The 16,701-nt window shown below is 41.3% G+C and overlaps 2 protein-coding genes across 4 annotated transcripts in view; one reads left to right on the top strand and one right to left on the bottom strand.

Annotated features, from left to right (window-relative positions):
• The window catches only part of NAXD (NAD(P)HX dehydratase), a 41,478-nt gene extending 33,421 nt beyond the window's left edge, over positions 1–8,057 (top strand). For all 3 annotated transcript variants that reach the window (XM_063459820.1, XM_063459812.1, XM_063459804.1), the window contains 2 exons: positions 3,789–3,909; positions 7,455–8,057. In XM_063459820.1, coding sequence (XP_063315890.1) covers positions 3,789–3,909; positions 7,455–7,605 — 272 coding nt within the window. In that variant the 3' untranslated portion in view covers positions 7,606–8,057. The remainder of the gene's footprint in view (positions 1–3,788; positions 3,910–7,454) is intronic.
• Positions 8,058–15,466: 7,409 nt separating this feature from the next.
• The window catches only part of CARS2 (cysteinyl-tRNA synthetase 2, mitochondrial), a 74,999-nt gene continuing 73,764 nt past the window's right edge, over positions 15,467–16,701 (bottom strand). Inside the window, exon 15 of the mRNA XM_063459798.1 lies at positions 15,467–15,585. Within this exon, the coding sequence (XP_063315868.1) occupies positions 15,532–15,585 (54 nt within the window). The 3' untranslated portion in view covers positions 15,467–15,531. The remainder of the gene's footprint in view (positions 15,586–16,701) is intronic.

Raw genomic sequence — 16,701 nt, 5'->3', positions numbered from 1 at the left:
ATTAAAAAATATCCAAATCTGTGATGATCCCCAGGAACACCATCAAATCTATCATAACCAAATTGAAGAACATGGCATAACAAACCTGCCAAGAGACGGCCGCCCACCAAAACTCACGGACCAGGCAAGGAGGGCATTAATCAGAGAGGCAGCACAACCCTGGAGGAGCTGCGGAGTTCCACAGCAAAGACTGGAGTATCTATACATAGGACGACAATAAGCCGTACGCTGCATAGAGTTGGGCTTTATGGTCGAGTGGCCAGAAGAAAGACATTACTTTCAGCAAAAAACAAAATAGCACGGTTTGAGTTTGTGAAAAGGTTTTTTGGGAGACTCCCAAAATGTATGGAGGAAGGTGCTCTGGTCTGATGAGACTAAAATTTAACTTTTCGGCTATCAAAGAAAACGCTATGTCTGGCGCAAACCCAACACATCACCCAAAGAACACCATCCCCACAGTGAAACATGGTGGTGGAAGCGTCATGCTGTGGGGATGTTTTTCAGCAGCTGGGACTGGGAAAATGGTCAGAGTTGATGGAAAGATGGATGGTGCTAAATACAGGGATATTTATGAGCAAAACCTGTACCACACTGTGCGTGATTAGAGGCTAGGACAGAGGTTCAACTTCCAGCAGGACAATGACCCCAATCACACTGCTAAAGCAACACTTGAGTGGTTTAAGGGGAAGTATGTAAATGTGTTGGAATGGCCTAGTCAAAGCCCAGACCTCAATCCAATAGAAAAATCTGTGGTCAGACGTAAAGATTGCTGTTCACAAACGCAAACCATCCAACTTGAAGGAGCTCGAGCAGTTTTGCAAGGAGGAATGGGCAAAAATCCCAGTGGTAAGATGTGGCAAGCTCATAAAGACTTATCCAAAACGACTTGGAGCTGTGATTGCCGCAAAAGGTGGCTCTGTACTTGGACCCATTCTCTTTAATATTTTTATTAGTGATATTGCAGAAGGTCTTGATGGTAAGGTGTGTCTTTTTGCGGATGATACTAAGATATGTAACAGGGTTGATGTTCCAGGAGGGATAAGCCAAATGTCAAATGATTTAGGTAAACTAGAAAAATGGTCAGAGTTGTGGCAACTGACATTTAATGTGGATAAGTGCAAGATAATGCATCTTGGACGTAAAAACCCAAGGGCAGAGTACAGAATATTTGATAGAGTCCTAACCTCAACATCTGAGGAAAGGGATTTAGGGGTGATTATTTCTGAGGACTTAAAGGTAGGCAGACAATGTAATAGAGCAGCAGGAAATGCTAGCAGAATGCTAGGTTGTATAGGGAGAGGTATTAGCAGTAGAAAGAGGGAAGTGCTCATGCCATTGTACAGAACACTGGTGAGACCTCACTTGGAGTACTGTACACAGTACTGGAGACCATATCTTCAGAAGGATATTGATACCTTAGAGAGAGTTCAAAGAAGGGCTACTAAACTGGTTCATGGATTGCAGGATAAAACTTACCAGGAAAGGTTAAAGGATCTTAACATGTATAGCTTGGTGGAAAGACGAGACAGGGGGGATATGATAGAAACATTTAAATACATAAAGGGAATCAACACAGTAAAAGAGGAGACTATATTTAAAAGAAGAAAAACTACCACAACCAGAGGACATAGTCTAAAATTAGAAGGACAAAGGTTTAAAAATAATATCAGGAAGTATTACTTTACTGAGAGGGTAGTGGATGCATGGAATAGCCTTCCAGCAGAAGTGGTAGAGGTTAACACAGTGAGGGAGTTTAAGCATGCGTGGGATAGGCATAAGGCTATCCTAACTATAAGATAATGCCAGGGACTAATGAAAGTATTTAGAAAACTGGGCAGACTAGATGGGCCGAATGGTTCTTATCTGCCGTCACATTCTATGTTTCTATGTTTCTCTACAAAGTATTGACTTTAGGGGGTGAATAGTTATGCACATTGACTTTTTATGTTATTTTGTCCTATTTGTTGTTTGCTTCACAATAAAAAAAAACACAAAATAAAAACCTTCAAAGTTATGGGCATATTCTGTAAATTAAATGATGCAAATCCTCAAACAATCCATGTTAACTCCAGGTTGTGAGGCAACAAAACACGAAAAATGCCAAGGGGGGTGAATACTTTTGCAAGGCACTGTACATCTGTGTTCCAAATCCTACAGTGTTTCTTTACATTAACTGCTGAGATTTTTTTCTTTATTTTCTCTCGGTCATCACGATGTAGATCATACAAACTAGTACTTTTCCTTGGTCATCTACTGTTTATCATAAACATTACGTCTCTTGCAAGCTGTGTAATGGTTTGCACTACCACTTATATACGGATAACTTAATTTATTTATCCTCTCATTGCCATTAAAGGGACATGGATCACTTGATATTTTTTTAAACCAGCGCACAAATATTTTTATAAAGTATACAAACCAATACAAAGCACGAAAAACTTTGAACAATAAGTAATAAATATTTATAAATTCCATTCTCTTACCCACCCATCTCAGTTTCAGACCATTCCATTGACAGGAACAGGGCATATTTGTGCAGCAGTAGGAGAGAAGCCTGTTTAAGGTGAAGAGATCTTCCAACTGTTCATAACAGTCAGGCATGCCTGATGTACATTTCCAGCAATTCTATGGATAGGACACTTAGTTGGTTATATTTGTGTCCCCCATAGAGTGGAAAGCATAAGAAAGAACAAGTAGTTTAATATAAAATAACATATTTATCTGCTTTTTCAGACATCCAAGCGGCAGTCATAACGAGGGAAATCATGACTGTCGCTTGGACTGTAGTAAAAGAAATTTACCGTAAATAAAAGTTTTTTTCCCCCCCTTAGCCTACAGGATGACACCTGTCTCGTTCTAAACTAAAGCTTTTTAATGAGACTTGTCTCAAAGTGATGCGTGTCCCTTCAATTGCTTTTCTGTGAACTCCTTTTGGGCTTTGCATTTCTAATAGATTAAAACAATCAACTCTTTAGGAAAGCCTACTGTGACAATCGTGCGTATGCCACAAGCTCCTGGAGGAGCCTGCTAGCTAGCCTCCTGCCCAAGGTCTGTGTGCCATAAACAAAGATCCTGTTCAGGCATTAACCCCTGCCCAGCCGCCATTAGCAGCTGTCCCTAGGTGCCCCTTGTTCGGCACTTTCCCTTCATTCGAATGGAACCGAACATTAGCTTTGGGGTATTTTTAGGTTTTATTTTTGTGTTTGCCTTTCTGTTACTGGGAGATAAGTATGGGTGCTAGGCGGTCTGTCATACCTACCATCTTTTAAGTGACACTTCTTTCATTTCCTTTTCCCAGCTCACTCTTTCTTCTTCCACTCTATGGTTCGTCCATACCCCACTTGTACTAGCTGAAATTTACACAGGCATCTTATCCATCAATCCCTCCTCTTTTGTTTCTTTGCTATTTCCTGGTAGATTGTAAGCTCGTTTGAGTAGGGCCTTCTTCATTACTTGTCTCTGTTGGTATTCGTTTGTATGCAAATTACTTGTGAAATATACCCCTTCTATCATTGTAGTGTTGCAGAATGTGTTGGCACTGCATAAAATAATCATATTTCTCTTTCCTTCCACTTCAACACTACCCTTTCTCTTCATTAATGACATTACATAATCTCAGTTAATCATGCTTAATTACTAGCTCTGGTATTGGACTGTTAGTGTGTTTCTCTTGGCAGGTATTAGATTAAAAGAAACCATAACTAATGTAGTTCATTAATACTATAAGGTCAGTCTGGTTACCAAACCTGCAATTATTTTTCCCTGTCACTTATCATTTTGCTTTTCAGTGTTGGTATGCAGCCATGAAGGTAGTAACCGCCGCTGTGGAGGACAGGGAGATCTCCTGGCTGGGTCTCTTGGAGTTTTGGTACACTGGGCATTTCTTGCTGGACCCGAAAAAATTAATGGGTATGCCATCCCAAGTTAATTATGCGGTTTTCCAAAGAAAAGAGTTGCTTCTGCACTACCCAAAATCCATATGCATATTCAAACAAATGGAGGATTTTTGTTTCACTCCAATTGCCATTAGGTGTAAGCCCACCTGCCACGTCACAGCAAACCTCTTAGGTGGGTCCTACCCTAATAATTAATTTTGCTTCATTCAGCGTCAGGCAAAAAAAAACCCACCCAAAACCATATCTAATGCCTCAAGCTGAAGGAAGTAAGATGAGTTGTTAGTGTAGGACCCACCTAAGATGTTTGCCTTCATGTGGCAGGTGGTCTTACACCTAAAGGCCATTGGAGTGAAACAAAATAATTTTTTTTTTTCCCTTTCAAATATGCGTAGGGATTTGGGGTAGTAACTTGGTTTTTGTTGTATGTATTGAGGTTGATGTATACTATGGTCATTGCTGCTGTTCAGGAGTAGTGGGAGTCTGAGTCTAGGACTTATTTTTGTGTGGTTGTATATGCTTTTTTCCGACAGGTATTTTATGTTTAACATTGTGAAAGCAATATCCTTAATTCAGATTTTAACTTCTACGCATTTTGTTAAATAAATGTAACCGCAACTATAGGCTCCAATGCAGAGACTATTTTGTGTGTGTGTGTGTGTGTGTGTGTTTATTTTTTTTTTTTGGCCCTAGCAGTTGAGCCATGGACCTCCATTACTGTATTTAACCCTGTAACGTTCCATGACACCCTAAAACCAGTACATGGGGGGTACTGTTTTACTCCAGAGACTTCGCTGAACACATATTAGTGTTAGATAGGAAGAAAGAGGTGAGTGTAGTTGGACTAGACAACTCCCACACACTCCAAATGGGTTACTAGAGGTATATAAGGGGCTTAACCCCAGATATTGTCAAAGAGAAAAAAAGGTATGAAAGCTGAATCTGGAGAACACTCATATATAATGGGTGTAGACCGAATTTGCCTTCAAATATATATACCTCAGAATAGTGAAAGTTACATGTACAGGGGAGGGAGGGGGGAAAACTAGGGTAAACCTTTATTGAAAAAGCAAACAAATACGATTAAAGTAAAGTTAAAAAGGCCACAGAAAATGGCCATAGAAATGCCACTACACACTAGGATCCAGACGGTGGGTAAAAAAGGTATCGTAGAGTAGACTTTAGTGAAGGAGCCACAAGCTCCAAAGTATAAGTATCTGAAATCTACTGGAGGGGATACCAAAACGGGGCAGGGGAGGAAAGATAAACAATGTTCATATAAGTGCTATGGACCCCTAGGTCCGAGGTAATGACACAAAAACTGTGTATATAGCACTATATACATGAGAGTCCTAGGGAGTAGAAGGGCTGTGGTTGCTGCCAAGGGCAGGTGTTATAGAGGGTAGGGTACACAGGAGTGAGGGAAATGCTCCAACAAAAGGAGACACACAGACTTGCTGCTACACAACGCAGCTAGTATCCACACCTTGACCACATACCACACACACGTCTCAAAAAGAGCTCTTGACAAAGGCGTGTAGATACGCCGAAACGCGCGTTGAGCGTTCATTCTGAGCCGATGCTCACCTCTAGACTTTGTATTCTCAACTTGGAATGATCTGAGCCGACGCTAATTCTTAAGATTGAGACGAATATTTTTATCTACACCACTAGGTTTCCTATTTGGATGGGTTAACACTTTGAATATTTGGAATCTCTGTTATGGGGTTTACCTACTAAGGGGTGGGATAGTAGTTTGATAGAATTTTGCATGTTGTATTGTCTGGGGAGCTAGGGACATCTTGAGGCTGCCTTGAAGTAGCAGTTAGCTCTGACACTCACAGATGTGAGCTAGACAGCTAGCCCAGGGCAAGTTTTTGAGACGTGTGTGTGGTATGTGGTCAAGGTGTGGATACTAGCTGCGTTGTGTAGCAGCAAGTCTGTGTGTCTCCTTTTGTTGGAGCATTTCCCTCACTCCTGTGTACCCTACCCTCTATAACACCTGCCCTTGGCAGCAACCACAGCCCTTCTACTCCCTAGGACTCTCATGTATATAGTGCTATATACACAGTTTTTGTGTCATTACCTCGGACCTAGGGGTCCATAGCACTTATATGAACATTGTATATCTTTCCTCCCCTGCCCCGTTTTGGTATCCCCTCCAGTAGATTTCAGATACTTATACTTTGGAGCTTGTGGCTCCTTCACTAAAGTCTACTCTACGATACCTTTTTTACCCACCGTCTGGATCCTAGTGTGTAGTGGCATTTCTATGGCCATTTTCTGTGGCCTTTTTAACTTTACTTTAATCGTATTTGTTTGCTTTTTCAATAAAGGTTTACCCTAGTTTTCCCCCCTCCCTCCCCTGTACATGTAACATATTAGTGTTAACGGTAAAACACATCACAGCGATGATATTGTCCGTGAAAGTGACACTTTTTTTTTTAGCATTTTTCTCACACAAACTGCACTTTCACTGATGTTATAATTGTTGTGATAAATTTTACGGTTTTGAAATACTAATGTTTGTGTTCAGCGAAGTCTCCCGAGTATAACAGTACCCCCCATGTACAGGTTTTATAGTGTTTTTGAAAGTTACTGGGTCAAATATAAGGCTTGATTTTCTATTTTTTCACATTGAAACTCGCCAGATTGGTTATGTTGCGTTTAGAGAGCGTATGGTAGCCCAGGAATGAGAATTACACCCATGATGGCATACCATTTGCAAAAGAAGACAACCCAAGGTATTGCAAATGGGGTATGTTCAGTCTTAGCCACTTAGTCAAAAACACTGGCCAAAGTTAGCGTTCATAATTGTTTTGCATTTTTAACACAAACAAATTTAAGCTAACTTTGGCTAGTGTTTGTGACGAAGTGGCTACTAAAAAAGACTGAACATACCCCATATTGAATACCCTGGGTTGTCTACTGTAAAAAATATGTACATGTGAGGTGTGATTCAGAGATTTGACAGATAACAGTGTTACAATGTCACTATTGATACATTTTGAAACTACAATGTCCTACTTGTGCTTATAGTCCTAGAACTTAAAAAAAAAAAAAAAAAGCTAAGAACAGGTTAACATTTGGTATTTCTAAACTCAGGACAAAATTTAGAAACTATTGAGCAAGGGTGTTTTGTGGCAGTTGTAGATGCGTAACAGATTTTGGGGGGTCAAAGTTAGAAAAGGTGTTTTGTTTTTTTCTCATCATTCTATAATTTTTTTTATAGTAAATTATATGAAATGATGAAAGTAATGGTATCTTTAGAAAGATAATTTAATGGCGAGAAAAACAGTACATAATGTGTGGGTACAGTAAATGAGTAAGAGGAAAATTACAGCTAAACACAAACACTGCAGAAATGTAAAAACAGCCCTGGTCCTTAACGGTAAGACAACTGAGAAACTGTCTGGTCACTTTGGGGTTAACAAAGATTTTAACACAACTGGCTCACTTCAAGCCCCAAGTGGTCTCTGTCATATTAATGGTAGATATTCAGTATAAGTGATTTGAAATTTTACTCCCATTTCTCTTTTTTTTTTTTTTTTTTAACTCTAGTCAAAACCCGTTCCTTGTGGCAGCCTTTGGTGCCTGCTCACTTACAAGACAATGTAACCACCAAGCTTTCCAGAAACATGGACGTTCAATGACGACAGGCGACATGATTACTGAAGTTGGAACCGCTTTTAACAAACTCTTTGAAACCTGATACTACTGAAGCCGAGCACTGAACAGTGGCCTGTGGACTGCTAACGAATTAGAGATGTACATAGAGCCCCTTTCCTAATGCTGTAGCAGTATTTTAAACATGCCATACCGGCATGCTCAATTTTCAGTGTAGAAAACAAAATGAGAAAATACTGTAGATTTATTTATTTTTTTTTTTTTTAAACCACTCAAACATGGCAGGTGGAATACAGAAGAATCCTGATTGAGACAAACGTCTACAACAAAAGTAATTGAAATAAAACAAGTGGGACTGGATTTTGTTAATTATATGAAAAAAAAGACTTTCCGGAAAGCATTTTGGTATTTTAGTTAGTACATCGAATATTAAATTTACTGATTGAAAGTAGTTTAATTGTAAGTCCCTATACACAGATTTGCACTATATGTATTGTTTTAATGATTTATTTAATCCTTAAAAAACAAACAAACAAACCCTACTTTTTTGATAAGTAATTAAAATGTATAACACTACTCAACCTTTATAAATTTTATTAAACAATGTAAAGATAAATAATCTATGCACTGCTCACCAGAGTTCCACGCTTAGACTGTCAGTAATAGCAGTTGTCTGCTGAAAATTCGTCCCAGAACAGTGGTTCTACCGGGTTTAATCAGGAAGCCCTTCTGGCTGTAAGGTACAAGGCCAGGATGGTGTTTTCAGATTGTCCAAAATTAATTTATAAAGTGCTGATTTCACCTAAAACCAGCACTTTTATTAATTATAATTGTATAACGGCTCAGTTTCTCAATAACCACGATAATTACCATTGCAGGATTAAACTAACGGGCACAGCCCCCAGACCACTTTAATAAGTGGAAGTGGTCTGGGTACCTATAGTGTCCTTTCAACTGCCTAATAGTTTTGAAAATCTTTGAAAGTGCCGAGAATGTGATCAGAAAGGCAAACTAAACACATACGTAAACATTGGAAGCTCAATTGCTCAAAATAAAGTGCATCCCTAAATAAATAGCTCAATAGAAGAAAGAAAAAAAAAATGTATGAAATAAATAAAAGGGTGATTACCTCAGCTGTTAGTAGCATATTCACCAACGGCCTTCTCTACTCTACCCCTCTACGGAAGCATAAGCCTTCTAAGCTATTGTTAGAGCAGGGGTCTACAGTTAGCACTTGGCTGTAACTTAATTCCTGCTTCTTTTTCCCCCATTGCTTATCTATGACCCTAACTTCCTTTACTACTTTGGGAGGGATAGGTTTTATCCACACAAAACACTGTTAATGCCATGACTTTCACTTTATAGCTGTACATTGTGTCCACATGATCATTTAGGCTTTAGCCAGAACTCAAGTGCAGTATGTCTAAATCAAGCTATCCTCTAATGTCCAAGGGATTTTTATTTAAAAACACTATGGCGTTAGGTATACGCCATAGTGTCCCCCTTCTTATTACTATAGGTGTGCAGCCACTCTAATGAATAAAGGTTTAAAAACCTGTTTAATACACATACCTCTTTCTAGCAGTGTTCTTTGCCAATGGATCAGTATCTAACTGCATCATGCCGATGGGGGAATCTAATACTTTGTATCAATGCTTTCCTAGGGTTAGTTAAACTCTGTTAGAAACCATGAAGCACCTTGGAAAACAAACTCTAGAACAAGCATGTCAAACTCACGGCCCACAATGAATATCTTTGCGGCCCAGCAAGCCGCGAATTTGACATGCTTACTAAGGCAGAGTAGGCACCTGCTCTCCTTACATTGCAGGTGCCTACTCTGCTAAAATTTACCTGGCCAGGAGGAGAGGTCGCTGGTGGCAGAGAGGGAGTTCAGTCTTGCTGCTCCCTCGTGTGTGCCCTCTGTAGTGATGCCAGAATATGATGTAATTCTGGCACCACTAAACTGCGCGTGAGGGGGCACTGAGAAGCAGGGTAGGCAGCTCTCAAAGGTAGGGAACAATAAATAAAATGTGTGTGTCTGTGTACCTGTCCATGAGTGTGAGGTTAGTATTCCGATGGCCACGGCTGGACAGTGGAGGACCTGAAGGTGCACGTAGCGCCACGTCACATTCCGATGTGACGTCAACGTGCGCCACCTTCACAGGGCTTCAAGGAGTAGTGGGAGGATCTGCTTTTGGCACCGGGTGCGGACGGCGCCATTGGGGGTATACCAGAGACTGGACTCTAGTCGCATACTGGCAGCGGAAATGTAAGTGGAGTCTGCTTGTTGGCTATTTTTTTTTTTTTTTTTAAACAAGGGCCGGGGTTTAGTATAGAGGACTGGGGTTTAGCAGAGGGGGGATGCTTTTTTTTATTTTTAATACTGTACTTTTCAAAACAAAAAAGCCCATGCTATCCTTTGAGTTTGACATGCTTGCTCTAGAGGTTGCCTTAACCATGCATTGTAAACATTAATCCAAATTGCTTCAATGCGAGGAAGTGGTCTGGGTGCCTATTGTGTCAATTTAGATTTTTATATCTGGTAGGACCATGAGAGACAGATAAATACAGGTTGATACCTACCTACAAATTGTTCAAGAGCACACAAACCACTTCACGGCAATGGTGTTTCCTGATGGCAGTGGCCTCTTTCGGAAGTATAATGTACCCTGCCACACTGCAAACATTGTTGAGTCATGTTTTTAGGAACATGAGAGTTCAAGGTGTTGCCTTGGCCTCCAAATTCCCCAGATCTCAATCCAATTGAGCATCAATGGGATGTGCTGGAACAACAAATCCTATCCAAAGAGGCCCCATCTCCCAACTGGCAGGACTTACAGGAACACTATAGTCACCTAAATTACTTTAGCTAAATAAAGCAGTTTTAGTGTATAAATCATTCCCCTGCAATTTCACTGCTCAATTCACTGTCATTTAGGAGTTAAATCACTTTGTTTCTGTTTATGCAGCCCTAGCCACACCTATCCTGGCTATGATTGACAGAGCCTGCATGACAAAACTGGTTTCACTTTCAAACAGATGTAATTTACCTTAAATAATTGTATCTCAATCTCTAGATATAACTTTAATCACATATAGGAGGCTCTTGCAGGGTCTAGCAAGCTATTAACATAGCAGGGGATAAGAACATCTTAATTAACCCCTTAAGGACCAAACTTCTGGAATAAAAGGGAATCATGACATGTCACACGTCATGTGTCCTTAAGGGGTTAAACAGAACTTGCAATAAAGAAAGCCTAAATAGGGCTCTCTTTACAGGAAGTGTTTATGGAAGGCTGTGCAAGTCACATGCAGGGAGGTGTGACTAGGGTTCATAAACAAAGGGATTTAACTCCTAAATGGCAGAGGATTGAGCAGTGAGGCTGCAGGGGCATGTTCTATACACCAAAACTGCTTCATTAAGCTAAAGTTGTTCAGGTGACTATAGTGTCCCTTTAAATGATACGCTGCTAAAGTTTTGGTGCCAAATACCACAGGACACATCCAGAGGTTTTGTAGAATCCATACCTCGAAGCATCAGATGTTTTGGCAGCATGAGAGGGAACTACAAGATATTAGGCAGGTGGTTTTAGTATTGTGGCTGATCAGCATGTATATATTTTAATCTTTTGCTTTGAGCACAATTTTTTTTTTTTTTTTAATATAAGTGTGCTTAAAAAATTCCCCCTAAAACTTAAGGGATTACTTAAACCCACATGACCCCTTCTGCTTTTATAAGTGTTATGGTAGTAAGAATCTATAAGTGCGGGGGGCGGAGCCAACAGCACAACGAGGCAGTCGCCATTTACAAACGCTCTGCACGGCCAGCGCTAAAATAACGAAAAAAAGGCACACCCGTAGCCCATCGACTTAAACTAACGACGGGCACAGCTTCCAGGCACCCTGCTGAACACGCAGATGCCTTTTTTCCAACCGCCGGGCACGAAACGCCGCATCAAGGGGCAGGGGGCCTATCGCACACGCGACCAGTACCAGGGAGCTGACAGTGTGGCTCGGGCAAAGCCCGCAGCTCATAGAGGCAGACTTCCACGCAATTGAAGATATGGGACGGAGGTCCAACAAACCATCCGCAAGCACTAACCGGGACATTGGCAGCATGCTGCAGCACCCTCCACCCGCACAGGCTCCCATGGCAGCCTCACCTAAGAGGTCTGAAGACGAAGACTCAGAACACAGCACAGCGGAGGCCAATACAGGCAACACAAATGCACAGGCTACTAATGGATTAACCCCAGCGACGAAACTGGACATCCAGACCATGCTAATGGGGCTCCAAAGTAACCTACAACTAATGTGGCAAGCAGACCTGAAGGGACTGGCAGCAGAGGTACAGACGGTAACACAGGCCACGGAACAAGAAGTGAACGATCTGAGGCAAGCCCTGAACTCACTAAAAGACACGGTTACCCAGATGCAAACAACACAGGCTAACGTCTCCAGGCAAGTAAACATCCTAGACGACAGGGGTAGGAGGAAGAATGTCAAGATCAGAGGGGTACCTGAATCGGTGCCATTGGAGGAACTACCCCACTTTATAAGACGCCTGGTGGCCTCAATCATTCCCAACAGGCAGGCAAAACATGTTACATTTGATGGCGTATATCGCATAGCTAAACCCCAAAGGGCACCTAAGTCAGCCCCACGTGACATAATCCTACGATGCCAAACCGTGACAAATAAAATAGCCCTAATAACAGTCATAAAAGGGAAAGTGCCCTATGACTTTGAAACACATCAAATCACATTCTTTCAGGACTTATGCAGAGACACATTATCATGGAGCAAGAGCATGCAGCCTGTGACCACCGCCCTGCAAGCAGCGGGTCTAATGTACAGATGGGCAACCCCCAGAACGCTGTGGGTGACCAAAGGCGAACAACACTATAAAATCACCACCGTGGAAGAAGGACCGGCCTTGCTGACCACACTGGGACTCTCTAACAACACTATAGGGGTGGACACTCCGCACGCAGGACCCGTGACATGAAACCTGGACTGATCAAACAAAAGACCTCCAGTTATTTTTATATACGTTTTTAATGCTTCAGGTTCATGTTCAACTCACTACACCAAGTTATGTATAACCTGTTTTTATTTAGGCCCTCATCTCTTACACCGCTGGAACACATTCTAGTCAGAATGGTCCAACCTTTTTAATTCACATAGACCTCCCCCACAGTCTTAGAGAACCCAGCCCTAACATGGCACAGACACACATACATTGAAATATAGACCATTCACACATAGACGACTCTCAAACTCCTAGCCCCTACTCTAGTATCCACCTTTATACAACCGCACGACAAAAAGGGGCAGGAGGATTACCAGCGCAACTCCTGTACCAGAACCATATCACCATCGGTGCAACCCACTAAATTCACACTAGCTATGATACCCATAGTCACCACTGGTATGGGCGATCACATCGTTATGACTACCTAGCCCTATATACAGAAAAATGTGCACAGATAATCTTAGCTCCACAGGCAGGATGCTTTGATCACTGATATATTTTATGCAATTGCTGTTGTGGCATACTCGAAGTCTGTATCATTGAACCGGCACTGAAAAATAAAGAATAAAAAAAAAAAAAATCTATAAGTGCAGTGTTTCTACTTAAAATGCTGCACATAACGAGATATTTGCATCTGAGCCATGTGTTAATTGCACACCAAGAACTCTGGGCTCTCTCATGTCAGTTATGTTTAAAAAGTCTGTCGTCAGCGCGTATTGCATACGGACAACATAATTAATTACAAATAGAAAAAGAGAAGTCCTGCGCTCACTCCCATCACTGCTGGGCTGGCTGCAATGACTACAGTACACATCAGCCCCAATATATAGTAAAAACCAAAGAAAAGGTTACCTGCGCTCTCTCCTTAATCCCTATGTATATTTAGACAAATGGAGGTCATTTAGTTGCTCCAATGGCCATTGGAGGGAATGCCCGCCTGCCAACGTCAAGGCAAACCCCCCTAAGCGGGTCCTAACACTGACCCTTCAGCCTGCTTCCTTGAGCTTCTGGCAAAGATATCTCTTATGAGACAGAGAGGGGTATTTTTTATATACACCCCTATATACTTATTAACCCTTAATAGGGCATTCCCTCCAATGGCCTCCATTTGTCTAAATATACATAGGGATTAAGGAGAGAGTGCAGGTAACCTTTTCTTTGGTTTTTACTATATATTGGGGCTGATGTGTACTGTAGTCCTTGCTGCCGGCCCAGTAGTGATGGGAGTGAGCGCAGGACTTCTCTTTTTGTATTTGTATTTACTTTGTATCACACAGCCTTGTTACAATGCTGCCGCCCATCCCATGTGTTCCCCCTCCCTCCCCCCAATGCAGAGTGTGTGTGTTTGTGTAGCGGATGCAGTGTGTATAGTGGTGTAGTGTGTGTAGTGTTTGTATGTACTATATGAAATGTGTTCAGTGGATGCATTGTCTGTAGTGGATGTAGTGTGTGTATTAGACACATTGTCTGTGTATAGTGAATGCAGTGTTTACATTTGTGGTGGATGTAGTGTGTGTACTGTGAATACAGGATGTTTGTGTAGTGGATGCTGTGTGTACAGTTAATGCAGAGTGTGTGTTAGTGTGTAATTAATGCAGGGTGTGTCAGTGTAATGAATGTAGTGTGTGTTAGTGCAGTGAATGCAGTGTGTGTGTGTTAGTGTAGTGAATGCAGAGGGTGTGTTAGTGTGTAGCGGATGCAGTGTGTTAATGTGTAGTGAATGCAGAGAGTGTTTGTGTAGTGGATGTAGTGTTTGTACTAGATGATGTGTTTAGTGGATGTAGTGTGTGTATTAGACGCAGTGTCTGTGTATAGTGAATGCAGAGTGTTTCAATTTGTGGTGGATGTAGTGTGTGTACTGTGAATACAGGATGTTTGTGTAGTGGATGATGTGTGTACAATTAATGCAGAGTGTGCATAGATTAGTGAATGCAGAGTGTGTGTTAGTGTGTGTGTAAATTTGTAGCGGATGCAGAGTGTGTGTTAGTGTAATGAATGCAGAGTGTGTGTTAGTGTAGCGAATGCAGAGTGTGTTAGTGTAGCGAATGCAGAGTGTGTTAATGTGTAGCGGATGCAGTGAGTGTGTGCAGAGTGCATGCTGTATTGGTGAATGCAGTGTGTGTATTGTATTAGTGTATGCAGAGTGTGTGGTGTGTGTCTGTGTATGTAGTGTGTGTGTGTGTGTCAGTGTATGGTGTGTGTTGTGTCAGTGTATGGTGTGTGTGTGTGTGTTGTGTCAGTGTATGGTGTATGGTGTGTGTTGTGTCAGTGTATGGTGTGTGTGTGTGTGTGTGTTGTGTCAGTGTATGGTGTGTGTGTGTGTGTGTGTGTTGTGTCAGTGTATGGTGTGTGTGTGTGTGTTGTGTCAGTGTATGGTGTGTGTGTGTGTTGTGTCAGTGTATGTAGTGTGTGTGTGTGTTGTGTCAGTGTATGTTGTGTGTGTGTGTTGTGTCAGTGTATGTTGTGTGTGTGTGTTGTGTCAGTGTATGTTGTGTCAGTGTATGTAGTGTGTGTGTTGTGTCAGTGTATGTAGTGTGTGTGTGTGTGTGTGTGTGTTGTGTTGTGTCAGTGTATGTACCCCCCAGGGCTGCCGGCCCCGTGACAACCGTTATGGTTGTTACCCCCTGATGGTGGCCCTGTCTCTGACTGCCTATCTGTGATTTCCAACTGGATGGCTGCTCACTTCCTTAAACTCAACCAGTCCAAAACAGAACTTCTGGTCTTTCCTCCCTCAAGTGTTACCATTCCCGTGTCTGTCTATCTCCAAGTCAACGGCGCTACCATCACCTCTACCTAGCAGGCTCGGTAAGTGTAAGGCAATTTTTTTTAAACTGGAGGGGGTGATCCAAAAGGGTTAAAGTAACCCTTTAAACTCTGCACATTTTTAAATAAACTGCACATTATCTAAAAATAAAGAAAAAGATCATTTTAATATTTATTTGAAAACATTTTAACAATTCTACAATAACACAAATACTAGAGGTCTTCTTTATGATCCAGTAGCTCCCACGTAGAGGTATTACCCCTGTCCTTAAAAACAAAATAACATATTTTCAAGTTAGAACTGGAGAAACCGTACTCATCACTTACATTTCATGTGTTCTGTCTGAATGTTTTTAGCACAGCTTTACAGAGTGCATATTTATTAGCCTATATATCAGTTGAGTGTAGAATAATTTCATTTAGATACAAATTTTAACATACAAAACCAGGAATGCTTAAAAGTTCAGTCTTTTAGACTCCTGGTTCTCAGCCGGTGGTACATGCAGAACCTGGCCAAGAGTTACAACGATGGGCACCTTGTATTTACACAGGCAGAACATGAATAAAAAAAAAACTTGCCTTATTATAGCGAGAGAGTATGTGATTGGCAGTTGTATATCACGGTCCTCTCCTTTGTGGACTGTAAATTCTCATTGAATAAGGGCATGGCCATTGTGTTGACATGATCGCGGTCTGATTAATTCATTGAGTGTCCGATTGGAGGAAGTGCTTAAAGGGATCTGCGCTCACAACATGATTCGTCACTGGATCACTAGGAATTCTAACTACTGCTGAGGGGATAAATGTCAAGCACCTTTTCTGGACCAACACCACGCTGAAAGCTATGCAGGTGTTGGTGCTACAATTTTTTTTATAATACTGAACTTAGCAGGGAGGCTTAAAACACTCAGCACACAGATTCCTCTTCTAATCTTAAACAGATTCAAACTGGTGGAGAGACATTTGGAAATAATACTTTGAGTGAAAATTACAGGTGACAGATCAATGAAAGTGAGCCTACATAGAAATAGTGGGAAAAGGGAAAGAAAGTTAGAGAACAGAGACACATGCAGTGTGAGATAGAGAAAGACGAAGGAAGAGAGATTGGCAGAGGGAGAAACTAGAAAAGTCAAAAAAGAAGGTAAAGGAGACTGAAGTGTGATGTGGGATACATAAAGAGACCGCAAACTATTTTTGTCTAGCATAGTAAAAATCCTTGTGAAACTTCTACTGAAAAGGTTGAGAAACACTTTATCCACTAAAATGGCAATGTTTTACATTTCAGGGTGAAAACTAAAGGCCCACTGAATTCAGACTGCTTTATTAAAAAAATAAATTGTCCTTTAAGTGAAGCCTGAGGACAGAAAAAGGTGTGCATTTATG

The sequence above is a fragment of the Pelobates fuscus genome, chromosome 1 (assembly GCF_036172605.1).
Source record: "Pelobates fuscus isolate aPelFus1 chromosome 1, aPelFus1.pri, whole genome shotgun sequence".
Taxonomy (NCBI): Eukaryota; Metazoa; Chordata; class Amphibia; order Anura; family Pelobatidae; genus Pelobates; species Pelobates fuscus.
The sequence above is the reverse complement of the archived record's forward strand: the minus strand, read 5'-3'. Positions and strand labels throughout refer to the sequence as shown.